This window comes from Alligator mississippiensis, chromosome 1 (assembly GCF_030867095.1).
Source record: "Alligator mississippiensis isolate rAllMis1 chromosome 1, rAllMis1, whole genome shotgun sequence".
Classification (NCBI taxonomy): Eukaryota; Metazoa; Chordata; order Crocodylia; family Alligatoridae; genus Alligator; species Alligator mississippiensis.
Window position 1 is genome coordinate 136,303,800 of NC_081824.1, and position 26,608 is coordinate 136,330,407.

Genomic DNA, 26,608 nt, shown 5'->3' on the forward strand with positions numbered 1-26,608 from the left:
CTCCTGCCACTGTCAAAAACAGGATACCAGGCTAGATGGACCATTGGCCTGACCCAGTAATGCACTTATGTTTTTATATTCTTACTCGGTAAGAGGGTGAGAGAAGAGAAGCACAAGACTGGATTTAATACAGTGCAGTTAAACTTGCTATTTAAAAGCTCCACTAGTCCTGACAAAATGAAAACCCAGTCCAAAACAAACATTGGAAAATAATACAGCTCTGCAAAACATTTAAGATTTGGTCGAGTTCCACACCTTCATGCCTTTGGAGCTCTTAGCGCTCCTGTTCTCACCTTATACACCACATACAAAGGGCAATAATAATAAAACAGCTAATTACTGAACACAAGACATTTATCAACATTTAGAAAACAAATGCTCCCACTCAGCAGGTCACTTGCAATTTATTTAATATATATTTTCACTATATATATAGTAAATTACTTTCTTTAAAAAAAATGTCATTACCATCTCCCAAATACAACATTACTGAATAACTCAAGCCTATTATTAAGTTAAAAGGTTACATATTTATTCATTCAGCAGTTATAGAAAAATGAGAGTTCTTCAAGAATTCCAGTTACAATAGCCAATACAAAAGGATTTACTGTACAAAGCATTACCACAGAATTTCATTGATCCGAATCCCTCTTAGCTAAAAGTTTACTTCTCAAAAATGGGTAATGTCACACTCCACATGTTTTATGATGTTCAGTTCTCAAGTCTGTCCAAACCCTGGGTATACAAACTAATTCCATATGGCTCAGGTCTGTTCTTAACAAATAAGGACTCTACTGTATTTACATTCTGAAGTTTAAGAGACAGCATCAGCAGAATATGTTTCTTTAAACATTGTTTTGGGCCTGTTTCAGTCTGAAATGATGCCCCTGAAAACACATGGGGCTTTAGGTCAAAAATGGTGCCAGGCCTTCTGTGCTTCTCTGGATCCTGAATCTGACAGTGCAAGTCTGGCTGGCTGAGGCTAAGCTTCAGAAACTGCTCTTCCCAGCTCTGTGTCCTCCTAGATCAGGATGTTCTAATATGGGAATGTCAAAGGTGTTTTCAGCAGACACCATTTTTATGCTAAGCTCCCATGAGACTTCTGAGGTACATTTCAACTTGTTTTGATTTTGTGGCTTTTTACCACACAACTGTATGATCTGGCAGATTCGTCCCACAAAAGAGAGATATTAAGTGATTCCCTAAACAGTCTCTGGTGGTCCCCCTACCAACATCAGCCAAGGATTCCATTAGCAAAGGGCTGCCTAGAAGCCTCCAGCCTACTGGAGAGAGAGCCTACTTGGTTTGGGAGAGGCTGAAGATCAGAAGGGTTAGCGGAAGATCTGCGGCTGCAAACTTCAATACGGCTTTGTTAAATCAAGGCCGTAGCCAGGCTGCTCTTAATTTTGTTTGGATTCTTTTACGGCTTGAAGATAGGTGGCTGAATACTGGCAGTCTTGTTCTAAATTACATTTATTTCTCATCAGTGACATTAACTGTGTCATTATGACATTGATCCAAAACACTCAGGGCAAAAACAGTCCACACAATTTATACAAGACAATGCTGCTGGTTTTCTACATGAAGTAAATAACTTCACACAGGCCTCCATAAGTGCAAAATATTTTGCTTTGAAGTCCTCAGTGTTTCTGATAAGAGCTCTGGGAATGTTCTTATTTTTTCCTGCCTTATTGATATGCTCTCCCTCTTCCACAGTCTCCTGTCATAGCTACCATCTTCTCAAGGACTGCATAAATGTCTTGCTCCAATAGAGCTTTTCCAGCACTATTCTTTAAATCAGCTAAAAAGCTCCCTACTGAACATCTGAGCCAATGCCTCCAGGGATTAAGTACACTGCTTTCTCAGTGTCCCTAAATTAAGCAGCCAGAAGTTAACATGTGCATCGCCTATCCTAGATCTTCCATTTGAAAGAGCAAAAGCCCTCCCCTTGACCTAGCCAACACAAACTAAGCTGAAATAAAACAAACAGTCTCACGTTAGGTCAATTTTTCTATTATCTAGAAGTTCAAGAGCAGATACGATTAAAATAGAACTGTACAAGACTTTTTTTTTTTTAAACAAAACTAGATTAAACTGCCATTGTCTCCTTTCCACAGGATACCATGCCAGAGATCAGATTAGGTGATGATATCTCCTCCTCAGCCAGGAAACAAAGTACTGGACTTGCTAACACTTCTCAGTCCATGAAACAAAAAGGCAAGTAGAACAACCAAACTGTAACTGGTTATCAATCAAAATACTATCTTGAAGAACACAAGGCTCCTGTGGACATTGACTTAAGGGAGCACAGTTGAGGGAAAATAAATATCTGTCTTTACATATAATTACGTATAATTTACATAATTTAGGCGATTGGATGCAGCTTTAAATGTTAAATCTGTTATTTGATAAGTGGGATTTATTTAAAAAGAAAGTTTAAAAAATATTCTGAATCAAGCAATCAGGGATATTCCCTCTAAATTTTGTTTAAATACCTAACCATGAACAGAAGATGTGTACTTCAAGATAGCTGCTTGTTTGCCAACCCAGAAATCATCTTCTGGGTTAACTGTTTTTGATCCTCTGTACAAGATTTTTATCCAGGAAGTATAGTTATTTCAGTCAAAAGAGCCAGGACCCTCATAACCTCTCCAGCTGGGAAGATACAGTGGAAGAGGAAGTTTCAAGTATTTTATAGCTATTTCTGTGCAACATGATTTTGTGAGCTGTGAAGGATGTATCTCCATCCTCTGCTGGCCAAACAATTATGTAAAATTATATAGAGACATGTTGATAAGCAAAATGAATCAAAGCTGATTCTCACCTTTTAATGCCGGACTTACAGGACTGTGGATTGGTGCACATTTATTTTGAATAAATTTCAGCCATAAGTAGTGCAGACCTATGCAGATATGCTGAAAGCCACACTGAGATCATATTTTATTAATAATATAATGTCTTGCAATTCTCAGCTTCTCAGAAGTTTCATAGAAAGGATTTTGCTACATGCGCACACATAGGAGAGAATTAGCTTCCAAGTTCCCTTGCAAGTGCATCCTGAATGAACTTTAAAGTCCGCTGGTACAGGAAAGCATCCTTCTTCTTTGGCTTACAAATGTTTAGATGATTGACAGCCACTGGAATTAGATCTCCTATACCTAAATCTGGACCAAGAAAAAGAAAAAAAAAAACACTCAGAGTTCAATAGAAGAGAGTATCTAGATTTTAAAAAAAGCTCTTGCACTAGTGGCTGCTTTTCCAGAAGCAGTCAGCATTTCTCTGTTGTTTAATAATTTTTCCTGAGACTAGGTTATGTTTTTAATGGACCAAAAGCATTTTAAACACGCTGCCATATTAAGCAAGTATGACTTCAAAGGGATCAAGGATCTGTGTAGGCAAACCCTACTGCTAGGACCTGCTGAAGGATCACAACTTCTGCTTCTCTACTGAGCCAGTTACCAGTACCCACTTTGCAATGTAATCGTGGCTGTACTGAAGTTAATGGGAGTTTCACGACTGGTTTCAAAGCAGCCCAGGATTTAACCTGCAGTGGGTGTGTCTATACATGTGCTTTAATGCCCATTTAAATGGGCATTAAAATGTTACAAAAACTGTGCTCTTCGGCTAATGCGCATTAAAATAGACTGATGAACCTACTTCTAGTTCCTCACAATGGAGGGCATTTTTACACACACAAGTATCGCAGCGCCTGGCGCTTTGCAGCGCCGGATGCTTTTCATTGCTTGCAGTTGTATAAGTGGCAAAATGTGCATCAGTGCTGTGAAAATGGTGGTGGCGTGCTTCTGAACTAAAACTCATAAGAAGTTGTTTTAGTTCAAAAGTGCACCACTGCCATTTTCTGCATACTGATGTGCATTTCACTTCTTATACACCTGCACGTGGTGCAGCACAGTTCACATCAGCTCGTGTGTATTAATCAAGTCTACTCCAAAGCAGTGGATCTCCAGCATATTGCGAGACAAAACGGTATGTGTATAAACTCCCGGAGGTACTATATTTAATGCGCATTACCTAAAGCACATTAAATGAGTATATAGATGCACCCAGTATCTGCATTTCAAAAGTATCTAATGGAATGTGGAAGGCTTTACCAATTGTCAAACTTGTTCAACTTTACCATAATCAAATAAAATCTTTATAAAAATATTTTGATATGAAGATTAAAACCAGGGTGATGTACATGTAAATATTCAAAACAGCATAAAGGCACATTCCTTATGATGGCATAAACTCCTATAAATGGTGCTCCATTTCCAACTCATTATTTACACTGAGACTAGTTAAGACGCATAGGCTTCCTCACTGCTCTCACTTCTAGGTCAGGTCATGCTGAGATTGGCAATTTAATCCTATTTGCAAGTGCTTGAATTTTCAGAGAAATTCTTCATTGTGCCTGAAGCTTCTTCTTGTACATGAAAGGCCACTAGATTCATAGATCCATAGATTCATAAATGTTAGGGTCGGAAGGGACCTCAATAGATCATCGAGTCCGACCCCCTGCATAAGAAGGAAAGAGTGCTGGGTCTAGATGACCCCAGCTAGATACTCATCTAACCTCCTCTTGAAGACCCCCAGGGTAGGGGAGAGCACCACCTCCCTTGGGAGCCCGTTCCAGACCTTGGCCACTCGAACTGTGAAGAAGTTCTTCCTAATGTCCAATCTAAATCTGCTCTCTGCTAGCTTGTGGCCAGTGTTTCTTGTGACCCCCGGGGGCACCTTGGTGAATAAATCCTCACCAATTCCCTTCTGTGCCCCCGTGATGAACTTATAGGCAGCCACAAGGTCGCCTCTCAACCTTCTCTTGCGGAGGCTGAAAAGGTCCAGTTTCTCTAGTCTCTCCTCGTAGGGCTTGGTCTGCAGGCCCTTGACCATACACTAGAGTGGTAGAGTGGGCATAACCACCGAACAAACTGAGTACCACTAGGCCTGGGAACAGTGTAAGGAGTGCTGCAATTTCTAAGTGCTACTTCAAAAAAAGGAGAGCACTCTGCCAGCATCATATATACAACTCTTGCCATACTGCTCCACACAACTCCTCATGCCCTCATTGTTTTTATATTTTGTTTTTTTCTGGTTTAACTCTCTGATTTTCAGGCTTCATTTAAAAATATATATCAATAATATTTTGGTAAGTAAACAGGTAAGAATCAGTCCTTGCAAAAATCTCACTAGGCAAGTCAATCATGTATGGGAAACCCCCAAACCATGAAGTAACATTTGAAATCTCCAACTCTGGACAACAAGTTCTATATGCTGATCACACATTAAACAAACCCTGTGTTTTTTGCCTTTTCACACACCAGCAAAAATATGCAAGTCAAGATTTCAGGATTATGAATTAATTTTCAACACACAACTGCTTCAGCATACATCTTCTGACTGACGAAGGACAAGGATGTAGAACAGGTAGAAAAATATATTTGTGTACAATTACTTTGGTCAGTATTTGCCGATTTTCTTTCCTGTTTTTAGGGTGGCTACAGCTGGGCTTTTTTGTTGGCTAGTGAAAATATCCATATGTCCATATTAGGCTGTAGGAGTTTTAATCAGAAGAACAGATAAGAAATATAAGAGCAAGGTCTGTTTTCCTTTAGTAAGTACGCACTGTTCAAATGTGAAAAATGTAAGAGAGATGCATTCAGATACATGCATAATTCTCTTTGACTTCAACAGGAGGGGCACACATATATAGATACAGGAATGTAATCAAGTTAAAAAACTAGTGAAAACTTTGTAAAAGGCACCATCAACAACTTTTCACATAATATCCTATTAAATATCTTTCCAACTACTACTATGATAGCATCCTTCCCTACAGCAAAACACAAAAAAACAAATAGTTATTTGACATACTTGCTGATTCCACTGGTACCACATGCAGTTTTATCATGCTCCCTATGTGTGTAGGTAAAGTTTCTGCAAAACTCAACACCGGAAACTTTTTATCCTTGGCAAATGAGAGAAAGTCATCATTCAGTTCTTTAAGGGCAGGAGAGTCTGAAGAAAAATGGAAAATAAATATTGCAGTATGTGTAAACTCAGTCTCAGAACTGAAACTTATCTACACTAATCACATAAGGAATAATTTTTGGCAAAATTATAACCTCAAATAAAAAGAGCAGCACATCTGTTGTAAGACCCTGTGTTTAATTTAACAGGAAACTGGCTTACGCAACTCTGTCACTTCATCCTATAGCAAATAAAGTATCAGAGAATCATCAGAATAGGGCAGGAAGGGACCTCAGGAAGTTAATCTGGTTTGTGCCTTTGTCCTAAGGAAAAATTCCTGCCCAAATCATTCCTGACAGATCTTTATATTCTTCTTCCAGTGATGGAGATTCCCCAACTCCCTAATGATTCCAGTGCTTAACTAGAATTTTTTTCCCTACCACTTAACCTAAATATCACTTTTTAAATTAAATTTAATTTACTTCTTGTCTTATTGCTAGTGAACATAGTGAGTCATTCATAACTTTCCTCTTTACAGCAACCTTTCATATATTTTAAGGCAGTTACGATACTCCATGACAAAACTAGAAACAGTACTCCACCCAAGTCCTTATCAGTGTCAGAATCGAAGAACTATTTCTTGTATCTTACATATGAGCCTACTGTTTATATATCCTACCATGATGTTGGCTTTTTTTGCATAAGCATGACCCATTGCAAGCACAGTACTTCATATACTTTGTGTGGTACTACAACATTGAGATCTTTTTTCTGGAGAACTGCTGCCTAATACAGTTGAGAATGACTGGCATTTATTTGTGCAGTCACTTATTCCTACCTATCTGTCATACTTTGCACTTGTCTTTATTGAATTTCATTCTATCTATTTCAAGGGGTTTTTTTCTCCCTCCAATTTGTCAAGCTCATTTTGAATTCCAATCCTGTTCTCCAAGTGCCTGCAACCTTTCTTGGCTTGGTATCATCTGCAAATTTAATGAGTGTACTCTTTATTTCATTATCCAAGTCATTAATGAAAACACTGACTAGTACCAGACCCAGATGAACCCCACTTGATACATCCTTCCCGTTGTGAGCGAGACACTGACATCTATTCTTTGAATATGTCAACCAGTCACATAGTAACCTCTCCCTTTTTTCCATCTAGTTAGACTATATTTTCTAAACTGCTTAAAAGGATATCACAGAGACAAATGTGAGACAGATGCATCACATCTCCTGTTTCTCCACTATCCACAAGACCTGTTACCCTGCCACAGAAAGAAACTGAGTTGACATGACAAATCCAATCTGGCTGTTATTTATACCCTTGTTATCTTTTAGATATTTATCTATTTATCAATAGATTTCATGTTTGTTTATTCTCATATCTTTAAACAGAATGGAACTAAGTGATCTATAACTCCTTGATCCTCTCTTTTCCCCCCTTTTAAAAAGTTGAGGTTAAGTTTGCCCTTTTCCTATCTTTTCCACCCATATTCCACATTCTCTATTCTATACTAGTCTGAGTTCTTACCCCTCTTCAGTGATACTAATTGTGTTAACCATCTGATTACAGTTAACCTTTCAAGTGAAGGTTGAAGGAAAAAAACCCTTAAACACTTTGGCTTTCTAGGTATCACATGTTCTTAGCATCTTTTCCTTATTGTGTAGTTGACCAACTTTGTCCTTGTACTTCTTCTTACTACCACTGTAAATATAAAATCTTTTCTTGTTTCTCTTCATGTCTCCTGCTATTTTTATCTTATTTCTTGCTTTGGCCTTTCTCATTTTGGCCTTACCCCCTTGTGCTATACCTTTGGACTCAGACTCAGTAATTTGACCTAGATTTCAGTTTTTATTCAATTTCTCCTTGAGTTCCAGGTCCTTGAATAATTTGTAATTTAACCAGCTTGGTTTCTTCCTACTTTTCCTATCTTTCCTTTACATTGGAAAAGCTTGTGCATGTCTTCTAATTATTGTTATCTTAAGAAAATGACAATGTTCGTGAATTCTTCATTCGCTTACTACTGTTTTCAAGGGGATCTTACCTACCAATTATTTTAGTTTACTGGAGTCTAATTTCTTGAAGTCCACTATCTTTATTCTTCTGTTCTCTCTCCTTTTTTTCCCCCTTAAGACTCATTTTGCATCTCTATCACCTAAGTTACCTTCCACACACAGATTTTCAACCAGTTCCTTCATTTTGGTGAGGTATACTACAGAGGAGTAACATACTCCACCGTTACATGTCTAAACAGTTTAGCCTACTCTTCTGTAAATTTGCCCTTAGTTCTGCCTTCCCCCCAATCGGATGCAGCAGATATTTAATCCATGTAACAGACAGTCCTAAAGATAAGAAGAGATGTTGCTGTTTTTATCTATGAACTTTCAGAGATAACAAACATCAGCAACATGTCATGTTGTTGGTAAGAGTTAAGGAAGTAAACGTACCTTTACTGAGTTCCTTAACCTCTGCAGAAGGAAAGAGAAGATATCTAGCATTTATTGAGTATTCAGCCAGTCGAGAGCCATGATGAGGTACGCTATAAAATATGATGCCTCGGGTATTGTTTACAATTTTATCCATTTCTGGGTTCTTGGAAGCATCTACCAGCATCTTTTTTACTAGAAGACCTAGCAACAAAAGAAATTCACTCATGCAGGGAAGTAAATCACTGTTAGAATAATGATCATATATTAAATATGAGGCAGGCAACAATATTCCTGCCTCAGTTAATTAGCTTTCTAGTTTGTAAAGTCTGTAAGAATATGCAGTAAGCTGTAAGAAAGCAGAAGAAGTAAAATGTCAATATATTGTGTCAATCCTGTACTCCAGACTTACTCATTGAGCTTTAAATGGCACTAGAGACATGCTATAAAACTGATACAAGGGGAATTTGCCTGTCAGTTCTCAATTTCATGATTAATTTTATAGTTTCAGCTAAATTGTTTGGTGATTATTTGTGCTGTTAACCAATACAAGTAAACAACAGAGCTCATTAATGAAGTGTGTGCGTGTTATACAGTATAAAACATTAAGAAAATATCAGCACAGTTCTGCATTTTCAAATGAGCAGTTGCAAATATCTAGGGCAGGGGTGTCAAAGACGAATCCCATGGGCTGAATCTGGCCCACAGAGCCCTCTCATTCAGCTGTCAGAATTGATCCACAGGCAGTACATGGGGCATGCTGGATAGTCCAACGTGGTGCCCACTCCAGATCATATCAGCTCCATGCCAGATCCAGCAGCACATCCTGGAGTGGGGAGCTCTGGAGCAGCTGGAGCAGGACCACGCTACATGCAGTAGCTACTCCAGGACATGTATGGATCAAACATGCAGGGGATGGTCTCTGGGTCCAATTTGGCCTGTAGACTGGCTCCATGCCACTCACACAGCCCATGAGGCCAGATGGCTTTGCCTTGCCACACCTGATCAAGGGCAATCAAACTTGTTTCAAATGTGGCTATTTGACTAATTTAACTACTCATTTTAAAAAGTAATCATGGATAATAAATAGCTGATCTATGCCAATGTACTTACCCCCCATGCTATGGGACACCCATACCAAAGGTCTTTCTCCAATACCAGCAGCTCTAAGCTTTTTGATAAGCTCATTGCTTCTATAAGCAATAGATTTCCTGCAGAAGAATAGGATGGTATAAGCAGAAGGAAAGTGAACATAATAAAGGGCAGCTTCAGACTGGAATGAAGTTTCAGTGCATCAGTACTGTGATAAAGGAAGTTAGGCACAACTTATGTCAGCTACTGGCCACACTCAGTTGCCATCATCCTCACTAGGAATTGAGTACTGTACAATGAAAACCATGCAGGACTGTCTCCAAGGAACTGGAACTGAGATAATTTTCTAGCAATAACTACATTTTGATTTTGCCTTACAGAAATTTTCTTTGAGCTTTAGTTTAGAGGTATACATCTTGTTAGGTGTTGGGACTTCAAACATTTTTGTTCACACATTATAACAATAAAAATAATTCTTTATTCACTTTATGAAAGCAACAGAGCATAAGAAATGCTATCCTCTCTTGAAACAAAATATACATAAATGTGAGAAAGGCTAATACTTTGCTAAAGTGTGCATGAAGTTTGGGCCAATGCAATGACAAACAAGTCAGTCAAGGTATGAACAGATAAACAATTACAGTGTTTTAAAGGAGTGATTTACTACATTTCAGCTGAATCAGCTCTGTTTTGTTTCTCTAACTCACCTAAGAAGAAACCAAACTTGGGCAGCGTGTTCTAGAATTAAACAGTTGGGTAAGTTACTATGGTTTAGCTTCATTTACTGAAGGACAGGATCAAACAGATGAAACAGAGCAGACAAAATGTAAATCCCCCCAAGATTAAAACAGTGTAAATGTTGGTCTGTCCAGGCCCTCTGCATAATTTACCTAGAATAATACTTTACAAAAGTGCCAAAGCATCAACTCCATTTTAAACATGGATAAACTGAGGTACAGAAACGGTGAACTACTTGCTTAATATTAACAAGACTGACAAAACAGAAAAAAACCTGTGTTTTCCAATTCCCAGTACTGTACTTTACAGCATAACATTCATTTTCCTTGCAGTAGAGGCAGGTTAAACACAGAAGACAAGATAAGGTGAGAGTTTGGAGTATTAAATAAGCAATGGTAACATCAGGATATTGGAGATGCTGCTGTGCACAAAGATCTAAATTACAGCTACATTTAAAAAGTCCTATCCTATCAATTCTCAGCATGGACAGTAAAGTTCACTTTGGTACAGCACACATGAAAGTATACTCAAATATGCCTTTTTAGCTGAACACAAAGCTTTAAGAGAGCTGTGGGGACTGGCTCTTTTTGAAAAGTAAATTCAAAAGGGCATTTGGGAATTCACAACTCTATATGGGGACTCAAAATATTGTCCTACGAGTCCACAACACTTCTATGACAGCTTTGTAAATTCTTTTTTAAAAAGTCAGCTAGCATAGCTATGAATGGTAATAGAAGGGCTAGGTTTTGACTGTTGATACACTTTAGCAACCCCTTTCATCCCTTTTGTTTTTTATCATTCACATGGAGCTGTTAAATATTCAAATACTGCGTACTCTAGTGATCTTTCTGAACTCAGTTTGCTGTATTTTATCAAAGCAACAGAAATTACTACACAAACAGAGAGATTTTATTTCCTTTTACTTACTTCCCTAACTTCTTACACAATGGGCTGAAATTTTTTCCATGATGTATGTAAAGCAAAATTCTCCCCTAAGCTCTGATCCTGCAAACACTTTCCTGAACATAAAAACTTCAGAAACAAACACAAATAAACACTTATACAGATGTTTATCTATAAAAAACACACAAGCACTCCCAGCTAAGGATATGGAACTGTGCACCTACTTAAAGTTCTGTATGTGCATAACTGGCTTAAAGGATTAGGACAAGGACCTGATCCAGAGCCTAGTCATCTCTATAAAAAGAAAAGAAACTTTGAGGCTAGGGACAGAAGTTACACATAAACCAGTAAAAGTGATTGGAAACCAGTTCAAAATCTGCAACACAACAAGTTCAGTACACATAAACTACTTTAAAAATGGCCAAAACTGGTTTAAGATAAACCTGGATGGATCTAGTATCAGACTGAACTGTTTTAGTTCAAATTGGTTTACTGAACTTCTATCCCAGATCCCCTCCAGATTCAAGTTAACTTTCAGTCCACCAGATGCTTTGCACCTCTCCCCCCCTCCCCCTCTCCCATCCCCATCTCACGGTGGGTGGGCTAGCATTGGCTCAAGCTGTCTGCTCCACCTAAGCAGAGAGGCGTGCTCTAGCACTCCCCAGGTTCTGACCTGGGCCACTGTAGGCATGTGGCTGCATTTCTAGTATCAAAAGTGAATGTCTGTTCAATTTCTTACTGGGTCAATCTACACAGTTTACATTAACCTGTGAAGATTAAATCGATTCGGCCTTAGTATTTTTGACTGTCTGTACTTAGCCTGAGTCTGTGTTAAGATTTTTTTTTCTTTTAGAAAACAAGCAGTCAAATTGGAGGTGATGTTCAAAATAAGGTGTATGCCAGAGATTCTCAATGCTTGTGGTCAGAAATGTTTCTGTCAGGAGTACATACCTGAATTACAGTAGGATGTGGTATTTTCTACTTTATGTCCAAAGCTGCTATGTATTTTATTCACCATAGAGATCTCTTTCCAGGGATTTACAGCTCTTGAAAAAAATTGTATTCCTATTTTCAGTCTGCAGATAGTTTAAGTAGAACACAGGCTTCCACAGTACTTCTGGAGGACTGTTTAAGTTATGGAACACCCCCTCCTCTTTAATTCTCCCCCCACATATTATCTCTAGATAATATGTTGTCAACTATGCGGAGTTTGAAAACAAATAAGACCACTCCTGACTGGATGATCCCAAAGCTTTCATAGCTTCTCCCCTTTCATAGTGTCATTTTCACAGCTTCTCCCCTTCTCCCCAAATTATATGCGCTCCATTTGTTACCTGTGTGCCTCAACAGGGCATTTTGCTTTCCAGTCACTCACATGGGTGTCATACTCCACAGACACAATTCTTAGGGCAGGGCAGTCTGAAGCCAGCCATGTCTAAATTAGATACAAAAAGCAAACAAAGCAAAATTAATGCATTCAAAATCCAGCAACTGGTCCTCAAACACCAAAATCAAGGCTAGCAATCCACCGAAATCTGATAGTTAGTCTGAAGAAAAAGAAAAGGAAAATACAGAGTTATGTTTAGGAAACTGTGTAAAATGACTTCTTTCTGAAAATATTTGCTACTAGTGTGCCTCTTCAGAGCTGATAATTTACAATGACAAAAATAAGTTTTGCTACTGTTAGCACATCACAGCCAACAAGGCTAGTGGAGAATGAGCTGGATTCTATTCGACTCTTACATTATTAATAGAAGGATCTACCAAGTTCTGATTGCAGAAGCAATTACTTGAAATAGCCTAAAAGATACCCAGATTGTAAAGATCTGAGGCTGCATTTGCAGAACAGGAAGGAACAGAAACCACTTTTTGAGTTTCAAATTGGAGCACTTCTTAAAAATCATGTAAGTGCTTTATAAACAAACGACACAGAGCTGACTTCAGTGGAACATCAGAGATGATTTTCAGTGCTGGGGTGATATCTAAAATGCTTTTTGCCAGTCAATGATCCTTCTAACACCTCTTTGTGGCAGAGTATTATTATTGTATTACAGGCAGGTAGGTGAAGGAAGTAGTGCAAAGCCCTGAAAGGATAATTGCCAGCTGGCTTCACAATTCTGGTATCCCTGGTGCTCTTCTATATAATTGCTGGAAAATGGCTGAGAATGGAACCTCACACTATCAATTTTTACAGAGCTACTTTTCTGATTACACTATGCAAAGGAACAACAATACATTAGATGGAAGCATGGACTGATAAAGATAACTAACAAACTGTAAGCCTCAGCTAATTAACAGCATGTGTATTTATAAAAATACAGTATACACTTATTAAAAAGTCTGTGGCTTTACAGACAGTTTCTCAAGATGTGAGTGGCATACAAAAAAGAGAATTAGGGTGCACCGATAAAGATTCTTTTGGCCAATACCAATGTCCGATTATTAACCAGCCATATCGGCCAATAGATTCATAGATGTTAGGGTTGGAAGGGACCTCAATAGATCATCGAGTCCGACCCCCTGCATAAGCAGGAAAGAGTGCTGGGTCTAGATGACCCCAGCTAGATACTCATCTAACCTCCTCTTGAAGACCCCCAGGGTAGGGGAGTGTACCACCTCCCTTGGGAGCCTGTTCCAGACCTTGGCCACTCAAACTGTGAAGAAGTTCTTCCTAATGTCCAGTCTAAATCTACTCTCTGCTAGCTTGTGGCCATTATTTCTTGTAACCCCTGGGGGCGCCTTGGTGAATAAAACCTCACCAATTCCCTTCTGTGCCCCTGTGATGAACTAATACCGAGTTAATATTCAGCCTGGCAGCTTGGAGAGCAGTATCCTGCTGGTAAGTCGGGGGGGGGGGGGGGGGGGAAGGAGTGTGGACAGAGGCAGATCAAGACCCCCATGATGAGGGAGGGAATGGGGTGGGGGCAGGGCATGGGGCAGAGGTGCAGCCGGCTTGTCTAGGAGATGTAGGGGATTGGAGAGTGGGGGGTGGCTCCCTGTCGCTGTGCACACCCCTGAGGGAGCCATGGGGGGCATGTGCTCCCAGGATTTGTGCATGGGGCAAATGTGGGCTCCCTGCTGCGGACCCAGGGCCAGGAGCTGCACTGGCCTCGTTCCGGAGTGGGGGCTAGGCCAGGGCTGCACTCAGTGTAGGTAGGAGTGAGGCAGGCAGTGGCAGCGCTGGGAGGGAGGATTACAGGGTGGCTATGGCAAATTTTGGGGTGGCTGTAACCCACCCCGGATCACTCCCCCCCCCCCCCCCCCCCCCCAGTGCCACCACTGCTACGTGCCCCAAGCGCAGCCCCTGGCCCCAAGCCCCCAGAGGGCAACCTGTCCTCACCCCATGCACAAATCTGGCCCCCCCATACCTCCCGCAGAAGTGTGCACAGTGGCGGGGAGCCACCCCCCCTCCCTGACCCCCTGCACCCTCCAGACGAGCTGCCCATGGGTCTGTCTTGCACTCCACCCTGGCTAGGCAGCACTGGCCCTTGCCCCTGCCCCAGCCCCATTCCTTTCCTTACCATGCAGGCCTCAATCTGTCCCCCCACTGTCTCCCCAGGTCCTACCGGCTGGATGCTGCTCTCCACGCTATCAGGCTGCATTCCTAGCCGCATGCATGCTGTGCCTGCACACATGCATGTGGCATTTATCAGTGACATCAGCTAGACTGACCAAAAAAAGCAATTGCTGATAATGTCAATTTTCCTTTTATCGGTGCTCATCCGATATGGACAGATGTATCAGTGCACCTCCAGAGAGAATGTTATATGGGTATCTGCCAAGTGACCAAAACCTAGTTCATCCATGAAGAGAGAGAGGGGGAAAAGAGACTGACTTTTTGACTTTTTAAAACCTTTATTTTAAAAATATTAAAAACGAAAAGTCAAAGTGCAAGTATGTGACAGTCCCAGGAGCAGGAAACACTTGTCATTAACAAAAACCACTCAGATCACCAGAGACTGAAACACTCTTTCCCTAGCATCCTTCATGTGTTAAACCAGGGGCGCACAAATATTTGAGCCCGGAGAGTCACATAGGGAGTTTTCATGAGATATTTGGGCCACGTTAGCACACCCGCCCCCTGCAACAACTCACCAAATCTCCCTATGTTGTATGGGGCTCCAGGCAGGCAGGGAGCAGTGTTTGAGGCAATGGGCACAAGTTCTACAGGCAGGGGCGTGATGGGAGTAGATCTCAGCTTTACCCTGGGCCCTGGCCCAGTGCTGTCACCACCCCAAGATCCCAGCCCAGGGGGCAGCTCCTTACCCAGCCACATGTTTCCCAGCCGGTTTCCATGTACAGCCCAGGATCGCAGGGAAGGAACAACATGGGGCCCTGTGGGGTGAGGAGTGTGGGGGGACAGGAACTGGCCCAAATAGTACAGTCCATGGCACTCCACATGGGGTTGAGCCTCAACTGCTCCCACCTAAGGCAGCCAGTTCTGTGCTTCTGCTCACACCTGCCGGCTCGGCCCTGGCTAGAGTGCACAGCCTACCAGCAGGGTTGCTCCCTATGTGGCTGCAGCAACTTGGGTGCTGCTCACCTCCCCTTGCCTCCAGCAGTAGTTCCTCCTCCTTCCCATGCCCCTGCTGCACTGCTCTGGGAGGGGAGGAAGCTTCAACCAGGTGGCTCCTGCCCTAGTGTGTGGGGCTCTGGCTTCAGCTCCTGGCTGCCTTCCACCCTTCAACTGGCTGCAAGAGGAGGAGCTGCCACTGGAGACGAGGGAGCTGAGCAGCACCAGGGCAGCTGCAACCACTTCAGAAGTAGCCCCTCCAGAAGCTGTGCATGGCTGGGACCTGGGCCAGCTGGCACAAGCAGGAGTTCAGCACTAACTGCCCCAGATGGAGCTCAGCTCCATACGGAATGCCATGGAGGCAACACAGACTAGATCCAATCAACTGGCCCATTCTCCCCCTTGGGCCAGATCCAATCAGTTGGCAGACTGAATTGAACCCATAGGCCGTATTTTGCTCACCCCAGGGTTACACATTTAGGACTAGCTATCTTCTACTTTGCAGAGTGAACCATCAATGGTTCAGTGCTACACAAACTGATCTAATATTTGGTTGTAAAGTGAATTGTCCCAACTCAAATGAGACGTTTTGCCCAAACCAAGAACTAGAAGAGCAGTATCGGAGCTGGCCCTTGCAAGCTGATTTCCGTGGCTTTTCAAGGCCATCATTTTGACCTAGCTCAGCAGGAAATTGGCAAGAGAGAGGGAAAGGGGTGTAGAGGATATTTCTTCCCCTTTAACTGCAGAGAACAATGATATCAGAGGTCTAAAATTAGCAGATATTCCATTTTAAGAACAATCTGTTCAAAAATTCATCTGACAAATAAGAAAGAGCTACTTATGAAATCTGATTAGAAGTAATTTAGATTCAAGACAGGCAATTGCCAAGCAGTGTGACTCAAGGCTGTCTCTTTCATTTTCCTCTCCACCTTACTCACTGAAGAATAAACAGTAATCTGTTAGGAATTAGTTATAGTCTCCCTACCTTTGGCCAGCATTCACTATAATCCTCTTCTCCTTCAGAAGCCTTTTCATCCAATGATGGGTCTATGTCTTGCTGTCTCCAGGTTTTAAATGCTGCTCCCATAAGACCATGAACAAAAAGTATGTCTGCTTTAATGGGCTGGCTGATATTGAGGAAAAAAATAAAAAGTAGGATACATATTATTTGAATAAATTACAACACATTTGCACAAAAACTTGTACCCTAAAGGATCCCAAAGTGCTGTTTTTAATTGTGTATAATACCTTGTATGTTACGGAGAACACACTTCACAAAGGGTACACAGAACAAGATCTAAACTGATGAACTGCACAGAACATGTCAGGCTAGGGAAAGAGAAGGGCATGAAAAAGATCCAGTACAGATGGCATTTAACTCATCCCAGCTTTCTGCAGTCAGCTTGCTGCAACTGGAGATATGCAAAACAGGGAAGAGGCTGGTGAGTCACTGTGAGCCCAAACAGATACATTTTCAACTCATAAAATGCCTGGAAAATTGAGCCAATACCTCCCACTCCCGCAGCATCCAAAAGAAAATTGTAATTCTTATGGGACATTTGCCATACCAGGCCACTGAGTAAACTGATGATGTGATTTAAGGGACAGAGCGAAAGAAGGGGACACCCCACAATCTCCTGGCAGTATCATTTAGCCTACATTAAGGAGTACTAACAAGCTTAGGCAAATCCAGGATTTTAAAAAGAGGGGGTGTGGGAGCAGTGACTGGTGTTGCAAATATGGCTGCACTCCCCTGCTCTTAGCACTCCCTCTCCCCCTCCCCCTCTCTACTTAGGCCTCTGGACGCAAGGGGAGATTTGCCCACTGCCACACTGGCCCAACTGCTCCTGCCTCATTCCAGCCAGGGCTATGGGGAGGTTGCATGGGGAGCTGGGCTTATCTGGGGACAGTGGAGGTGACAGGCAGGTGCCCCCTGCCAGTGCCTGCTCCCAGGTTGGTGGGAAACACCTGTGCGGACTAGGCAGGGAGAAGGAACCCACTCACTGCTGCCACACCCCCCAGCCAAGCCCAGTTCCCCATGCCACCCAGGTGTGGTGGGACAGGGGTAGCTTTGCAGCTCTCCCCACCCTCAGGCCAGCTGGGGGCAGTGGCAGAGGCAGGTTGGGGGAAAGAGGAATGGGAGGGGAGAGGAGGTGCTGCTGAGCATGGAGAAGAAGGGATGGAATTCTGAAGGGGTGGGGAATTGTTACCTGCTTGAGGACTCAAACGTTCCTGGCTGCTGCTTCTGCAGCATGGTCCAAAAAAGGGGTGAGACCACACCACTGCACCCCTTCTAGATCTACCTGTGCTAACTTGCAGCCTCTACCCTGTGTCCCATTCTGAATCTTTCTACCGAGAGATAATTTCTGTTCCCCCTCTGCATTTAATACCTAGGCAAATTTGCATAAAATCTGGGGAGAAATGTGTCCCTGATACTACACCAAGAGCTCTTGCCGCTATTAATGTGACAAAGGAAATCTTTCATCTCCAGATACCCTGAAATTTGCTCATTTAATGGACAGAAGAATATGTTACTAGTGTACAGGAGAAGAAATGGAAAGGAAGTTGTGGGGTGGAGGGGGCATGTGCCAATAAACCAGGTATGCCAGACAGCAAGTCCCTGAAGATTTTGCAAGAGCAGCAGAAAACAGGAACTGCACATTGCAAGTGCTAGTTGCACACAGCACAAATGCAAGTTTGTCCCTGCAAGGATGGCAACAGGAAATGGGAACACCACTGTACAGAATCCTGCTTACTAATAAGTCAAGTCCTCTTTGTCCACTACAATAGTACTGAGGACTTCCATTAATAAATGTAAATAGGACCTTCAAATGTGACAATTAGTTTCCTACAGTGGCGGCAAATATTCTTTGGTTCCAAAAGACTGGTTACAAGAAGGTGCTGCCACTGCAAAAGGGCAGAGTCAAAGTTGCATTACTGCACTGAGAGTCAAGAAATTCTTTAACTGTACATTTTCTGAGTTTTCTTGCTGTAACAACACTTCTTTATGGGCATGAAAGAGGCTTCTCTGAGAATTTCCTAGTTTTAATTTTGAGGTACTGAAGTCCCCCACTCCGGAATGACAGGAAAAACGAGATGTCACTGTTGTGCAGCAGCAACCTTATCTCCAGCATTATGAAGTATTTTGTAAGAGAAATATCACATGATAGATCATAGCCCTTTCTCTTTACCTGCTACGATACTGTGGATGTAAAACATATACTCCGTCTGAATACTTTTCTTGCACTGTGTCCCTGTCCAGATTAGCCAGAGCTCTGGCTGCATGTGAAAACTGAATGACATGAGGAGACTTCATTACTTCAGCAAGTACAGAAACCCAACCTAGTTTAAAACACAGACATCTAACATTAGTTGTAAATTACTAAAACCTGTCATTTGGAAGAAAGATAGCAGAAATTTCATTGGTTTATCTCCTATTTGAAAAAAGGAAGTTTGCCAAAATAAATGTAAGAGCATAAGGACTGTAATACCAGAGGGGAAAAAACCCACAATCAATTTCAATCTAGCTTTCTGGTCTCTGACAGGAGCCAGTGCTGCACAGTAAAATATCTGTAATATGTGGAATTGTATAAAAAATATCCCACAATGATGTGGTAGGCAATTACTCTCCAACTCCAACTGGTAATTTATGATCTGAAACTACAGCCTTCTTTCTCCTGGGGAGGAAATAATGTATCCTTCAGTTCTTCCCAGCACCTGCAAAAAAGAGGGAGGAAGGAAGGGTACACAGATCCCAGGTCTCCACAAATAATGAAAACAAGAGGAAAAGTAGGGCAAAGAAAACTTTCCCTCCTACATTTAGAGGGAAGAGAGGAAAAGAAAGACAGAGAAAGACTGGGCACATCTACACGTGACACTATGTCACCATAGCAACACACTATGGCAATGTAGTGTTTGCAGGCAATAACCATGCTGCTGCTGCTACATCGCCATAGCAACATACTTCCTCAGTATAGTGCATTGCTATGGCAACATAGGAGCTAAAAATAATTGTGCGCTGCTGGCATGTCACAGTAGAGGCTGTTACCACGCTATCATTTATTACTCCCAAAAGGAAGTACTAAATGACAGCGCAGTAACAACAGCACCGTAGGGTCACATGTAGACGAGCCCACAGAAACTTTCTTCCAGAAGCCATTCAGGAAGAAGAGCGTCTGTCATGTTGGGACTGGGTAGAAGGAGAAAGCTGCCTCTGCTTGCCAGTCAGGAATGACACAATGGGAAAGAAAACCAATGCTTGTTAAGGGACTACAATCATTTTTTACTTTAAAACCCAGGGGTGTAAGGAATATACATTAAGAACATTTTAAATCTATATGATCACAAACATAACCATGCTACTTACACATTGCTGTTACCAAAACAAAGGCATGCATAATGCAAAATGTTGTACAACACCCTAACACAAAGTCTCAACTGCCCACCCCACCCCCAAGGCAGAAACTACATAAAATCTCATTGTTCCCTGTTGTCTACAATATAACTCACATTCATATCTAATACTGTGGTTCTCAAACTTTTTAGACTCAAGCTACCCCATAGAAACTCTTACTTTTCATCCTATTTATTACAGAAAAATAATAGAACATTTTTTCTGTTGCAAAAAAGCTCAGAATGACCACAACAGGTCAAAATATTTTCAACACTGTGGATAATTATTTGAAATCTCTGGGTTTATCTTGTGACTCATGTTTACACACCTAAAAGTGCTAATATTGTATAGCATTCCATAGGTCCCTTAAAAGGATTGCAAGGCATGCTGATTGAGAATCACTGGTATAATAGTTATCAATCAGTTTGGACTACTAAGAATGAATGGTAAGGGAAAGGTTTCTGAATATTAAAGCATCAAAATAAAAATATGAATCCCACCTCTGTCACATAAAGAAAAAAAAAGGGACTGAAGGTAAAAAAAAAAAAAAAGAAAAAGAGAGAAGCTGAGATTAAACCCAGAACTGAGCCCATTATGGACAAACAGTTTGGAAACAAGAGGTTCAGAACAAACACTAATCAGGCAAACAAAGAAGAAATTTCTCCAATGCAGTTTTGCAGTTAAAAGATTAATTTTTAAAGCAATTTTTCTCCTTTAACAATTGTCGACTTTTTGCAGATAGAACAATCACTGAATTTCACAAAAAATGCTTGTATCAATGGACTCACTGATTTCTCAGATATTTGAAGTCAAGGAAAAAATAATTTCAGTGGAAGAGGAAGATAAACAAAGAACGAGGAAATGTGGAAACAGTCAAATCAGGAGGCCATAACTGTGTTGGTTAAATCATTGTTTGTAAGACCCTGGTTGATGTTAGCTAAAATAATTTTTTTTTATCCCAACTATTTTAAGCTAATTTTGCAAAGAAAATCTGAAAACACTTTGAAGAGAGATAGTCACATGGGGACCCCACTTGAAAAGGAGATGAAATTGCAATTTACTTGGCCATCATCATTCTATTTGTTACTCGGGTACAGCTACTGGAATCTGAATAAGAGCTTTTATCTGTCGGAACCAGCTTCTCCCTTCTGCTGGATTCTGCAATCATCCCAGAGACCATGATTTCACTGAGGGCTGGAGCCTCACAGATTCTGGATTACTAAAGCATTGTAAAATTGAAGAAGCAAAAAAAAGGCTGCAAGGATGACATTTGTTTGAAAACAACTTTGAAAACAAGCAAAAATTACATGTCATAAGACATATGGAAACATAAATTAATTTTTTTAAGTCAGACACATTTCCAAGGGGTGTGAAATGTGAAAATCCTTCTTAAAAAGATCATCATCAAATAAAATATGACTTCAGTTCTCTTTAACTCAATAGTGAAAATAACCAAAATAGTTGGATTACAACAGGAAGAACCTCCAAGCTTCTGTATATCCCTTGAACTCAAACATTTAGAGAGTCGGAAACAATCAAACAGTCAGTTAAGAATGCCTGCTGTCTGTCACAGATCATAGCATGGATACATTTTCTACCATTTCCTCCCCATTTTTTCTTGTATTGGCAGCCCTTATAGCAGAAGAAAGGTACGGAGGGCTCACAGGCTCTTTCTACTCTGATCAGCATCTTACCAGGACAAACAGGTAAAGTGTTCTCCAGTTCTAGATGAACAGAACCCAGCAGCTCTTCTATGGAACATGGCTGTACTGTCGCTAAAATTAGTAAAATATTCTGACAGATACTGCTTCAGTATAATTGGAGGACTGGACATAAATTCTAGAGGGTGCCTTTTTAAAGGGGGTAGGAGGAAAGCAGAAAGAGCCAACAGAAGTCATTAGGTCTACTCCAAAATTAAGGAAGAGATGTACTTGTCAGTTCACTCCCAATGGTAGAAGAACAGATCTACTTGGCATACTTACAAGAAAACACAACCAATGACGAAAGATGCAACTTACTGGCGGGTACTGAACATTTTACAGAAGGCCCGAATTCATTAAAAAAATTAAAACAGAAGCAAGGTACCCAGACTGTTTCCATTTGCTTTCCTTTTACCTGCACGCACTATGGATGAATGAAGACGTTCATCCAAAGCCATATTTCCAATTATACGAATTATGTTCCTTTGTATTTTTGCAGAATCCTTACGGAGCTGGTATATCCTCTGGAGTAGCTGCAGGCCTCCTTTTGCTTCAATTTTATCACAGTGAGTAGAAACCTAGCATTATATAGTAAATACAGTGACTGTAAGTGGAAGCTGTGCAAACACTCAACTCTGCAAAAGTTCCCTGAGATGCTGTCAATACACAGAGAAGGCAGAGCAGAAACAATGTGTTACATATATACTTTACATAGAAATTCTTCACTTAAGATTGGGGCTTATGTTTTGTGCAAGTCTTCCAGTTTAACAATTTATGACAAATATATCTTCCATAATTTTTATCATTTCAGTTTTTGAATCCCACAAACTTGGAAAAGGGGCAAACGTTTTAGTACATGAACTATACAATCATTACATTTGGACAGCATGATACTGTGAAAGTGCTCAATGCCTTAACTGCCTACTGCATTTAATAGAAAGCAAGAATGCTCACTGCCCTTCACAAACAAGCATATTATTCTCCAGAGCCCAGATCATTCTTACTAAAGCAATATGTCACTGGGGTTGCTTACTCTGCTCTCCATACACTATCCCTTTTCATTCAGTGAGATGACATTATTTCTGATGTGCTTCTGTCATCCTTGATTTTCATGGCAGCAAAGAAGCCAATGTAAGCAGATGACCCCACATTCATCAACTCTACTGTAGACAACTGCTGCTGTGCAGGCACCAGCAATATTAAACTTTTTATGATAGCGCTGAGCACTGGGCTATAGCTGTGGTAGAAGCACAGGCAAGTTGCATTTAGCTAATTCCTAAAATAGATTCTAGTTCAGTAGATACTGCTCAGTATATATTCACTCAGCTTCAGATTTACACACCTCTGAGCTCTGCTGCACTCTTCTTCTATAATTCATATTATTAGGGCAGGCATTGCAGGGCACTACTGTCACACACCGTTCCACATTTGTTTTTCTTATATAGGCAAACAAACATTCATTTTTGGGAGGCATGTTATACAGATGTTAGTTTTTGATTGCAAGGTTCTTTGTAGAGGTAGAGATTCTTGGAGAGGGAGTCATGTGATTAGCCAGAGTTTGCTCCCTGTCTTAGTCTCAAATTAAAGCCACTTAATAAGACAGAGTTGTTCTCCAGGAAGGAGGCTTTAGTGTAAGACAGACTCCTGAAAGAAGGGACTTCTGCTTGCTGCCTCACCATCTTAGTTTCAGGACTGATATGTGCTTATACACAGGACAATTTAAACTTTTAACCAGACTCACATCACCAATTATCTCCTTTGCAAAGCAGCTGCCCTACAAAACCTTGGACACCTGCTACCACTCAGCAAAACAGGGACACTGATCTCAGCGACAGTAACGTAAGGCTAACTGTAGCAAGACCTTCTCCATCAAACTTAAGGGTCGAAGCTCTGGAAGAGATACACTGCACAAGGATCTCCTCAAGAAGCCTGTCCCTGATTGTCTTGTAGTTTTACTGGGTAACTGCCTCACACTGAAACAACCTGTTAGAGCTTGTCACAAACCTGAAAGATCCATGCTGATGCCAAGCACATGCCCCAGTTCCTCCCGGCCACTGGTGCCATGGAGAAAGTCTTAAAAGAGGCTCCACAATTTTAATACCAGGGAATTTGTATGGAGCTTCTTGGGAGAAAATATCATCCAATTGGGAATTCCATAAAATCATAAAAGTTTCCCACTTTGGCCCCACTAAAGCATGCATCCCACTCTGTTAACATAAAACTTTATCCATTTATTACCTTTGAATGTTGAACTAATGCTTGTAAACAGAAGAGTTCGACAGTCTCTGAAGGAATTTTACTCAGAGTCTCACAGTAAGGAAGTCCATTTCCTCCAAAACACCACAACCCCCCCTGAAAAAAGAATCAATAAGCATTACATCAATTTCAAATGGTTAAATAAGAAGTTCTTTTCATTTGCTTTTTAAAAATGTTCAAGTGTGCATTGACCTCTAAAGCTGGTATAGCAGTTACTGGTGTGTATGCATCATGTTAAAAAAACAACAACCAATACATACTGAAAAAATGGACTGTCTAGGAAAAAAAAAGACATCCTGTTAGATTAGTAGTTTATATCCTAATAACTACAAAATAGAATAAAAGAGCAAGCAGGATTTCCATTTGTATGATTATAATGATTCCTGTTCACAATGCTGACCTGCTGTGGTCTGAGTTTTTCTGCAATAGAAATTGCTCTATTATTTTTCCATAGTCAAAAAAATGAGTGAAAACTAAGATCTGGCATCTTCCTGAGAGCTACTTTGAGTCTGAGAAGGTTGAGAACCACTGATTGAGAGAGACTTGAGGAGATAAACGTGCTCTCCCCCTCACTTATCCATAATCTATAAAAGGCCAGTGTCATTCCTAGGGTGGAAGGATCAGCCTGGTGTGAGGAAAGGGAAAGCTTCATCCTTTCAAATTGTCCATAACAAAACATTCCTACTGGTGAAAATGCAGCATACAATTTTAAGGAGAAATAAAGCCTCTACTTTTTTAAATCTATGGAAGAAAAATGTCCCATAAAAGGTAAACATTGTTATTAAAAAGAAGACTTTGATCATTCTATTACACTTCAATATAAAAATCACTTTTTACAGCCCATAAGGATAGAGTAGGTAAAATATTCTGGGGCTGCACTCTATGTTAAAGACACCATTATCCAAGACAGTCCGATCCCATTTTATAGATAAGAACAATGAGAAAAAAATCCATGTTAACATGTGGTTCTCATTCTGAAAACTCTCTCTGAAAAATGGCCTTGAAGGGCTGAATGTTATTCTCTTGCTCTAATTTATTCCACATTAAGCATATTCATTTTACAAGTGTTTATTTCCTCTTCCATCTCCTACCAATATCCAATCCTGAAAATAAAGCTAGGGAAGCAGGAACCAGGTCAGATCCCTTCTGGATTGTACAACTTGAACAATGAAAATTCCTCAACTGTAGCATTTCTACTGCTATCATGCAAGCCAAGAAAGAATCTAGCTTCCTCTACTTCAGTGACTTTAATTCTGTAGCGCTAACAGAAATAACAAACAGTAAACGTCTTTCCTTGTTAAAGTCAGGGAGATATGAGTCACATACACATAGACAAGTGTCTTGACAAGCAACCTACCAATTTTAGTCACTAGCAATAATTGCTTTAAGTGACCTCTCTAAGCGCAACTGGTAAATTAGTGGATTGCGACTCAAACCATTCCTAGCTTCCAAGTTCAGGCTCAGATCTCTGAAGCATCTTGACTCCTGTTACCTTGGCACTACCATAGGGATGGTCATTTCCAGATGATAGTTACGTAAAATTTAAAACCTTAGAAGTATCTCCAGGCTGTTCTCTCACTTGATTAATCAGGGTTAACAATCTCAGCAATAAACATCACTGAAATAAACAACAGTAAAATAAAGTGGACTAGAAATAATTTTAAGAGCGCTACAAAGGGAAGTAAGGCTTCTATGTAAACTGTTAAACTATTTACTTAGAAGAGGTTTAACTTCACCCATCCTCCAAGAGTAATACTACAAAGATTCTTCATATTTCTCTTACCCTAAGAAATCTCAGATTTGTGAAATATGTTCCCATTGCCCTTGAACTTTCCAGACACTACTTGCTTTTTTCCAAATATTGATAAACCATATTTAAGAAGAGAACTTATGTCATGCAATTCTGCATTTGAAAGCTCACCCTTTGGGCAGCAAGAGTCTGACTGCTTTCTCGTAAAGCCAGAGATGTGAAGTACTGGACACACTGGTCAAGATCAGTCTGAGGTAAAGATACCAGCAACAATCGGAGCTCATCTTCTATAGCATAATCCTATGATAAATACACACCAATAATTGTCAACATACTCTCCAAAGGAATGCAGCAGGATATTATGTGAAAAAAATAAGAATCTGGAGCAATGGAAGTTGTTACATGAAGCAATGACATAAAATAAAAGGCCTGGTTCATGTGCCCTGTAACCTAGAGTTATTAGTTAATGTTTGCAAAGCACTTTGGGGGTAAAGAGTGCTACAAAGAGCCAATTTATTATTATTGGTGGAAAAGTCAGTCAATGAAAGTCAGGTTTAAATTTCTAGATTTAGGCCTTATTCTGTTCCAAGAGAAGAAAACAAAGGAACAGTTCTTATTGACCTGTGTTACAGAAACTGGATACATTAAGCTTGGTACAGCCCGAAATTTAACATGGTAATCCCCATGTGACTAATGCTGTAGATTAAGGAAGTCCAATTTTATTGACCAACAATAACAATAACATCATAATTAAGAAATAAAATGATGGCATTGCAGGTTAGAAATATATCAGTTACCACTTCTTGAATTCTATACCTTCAAAGTATTAGTGCAAATATTAACTTTAAAAAATCCACACAACA

The 26,608-nt window shown here is 40.6% G+C and overlaps 1 protein-coding gene across 3 annotated transcripts in view; it reads right to left on the reverse strand.

The window, feature by feature from the left end:
• Positions 1–393: 393 nt before the first annotated feature.
• SERAC1 (serine active site containing 1) overlaps positions 394–26,608 on the reverse strand; it is a 63,865-nt gene continuing 37,650 nt past the window's right edge. For all 3 annotated transcript variants that reach the window (XM_014596813.3, XM_019479761.2, XM_019479762.2), the window contains 10 exons: positions 25,917–26,045; positions 23,978–24,091; positions 22,155–22,317; positions 18,838–18,988; positions 16,632–16,773; positions 12,468–12,568; positions 9,514–9,611; positions 8,422–8,604; positions 5,875–6,018; positions 394–3,164 (listed from right to left, as the gene is read on the reverse strand). In XM_014596813.3, the coding sequence (XP_014452299.1) occupies positions 3,028–3,164; positions 5,875–6,018; positions 8,422–8,604; positions 9,514–9,611; positions 12,468–12,568; positions 16,632–16,773; positions 18,838–18,988; positions 22,155–22,317; positions 23,978–24,091; positions 25,917–26,045 (1,362 nt within the window). In that variant the 3' untranslated portion in view covers positions 394–3,027. The remainder of the gene's footprint in view (positions 3,165–5,874; positions 6,019–8,421; positions 8,605–9,513; positions 9,612–12,467; positions 12,569–16,631; positions 16,774–18,837; positions 18,989–22,154; positions 22,318–23,977; positions 24,092–25,916; positions 26,046–26,608) is intronic.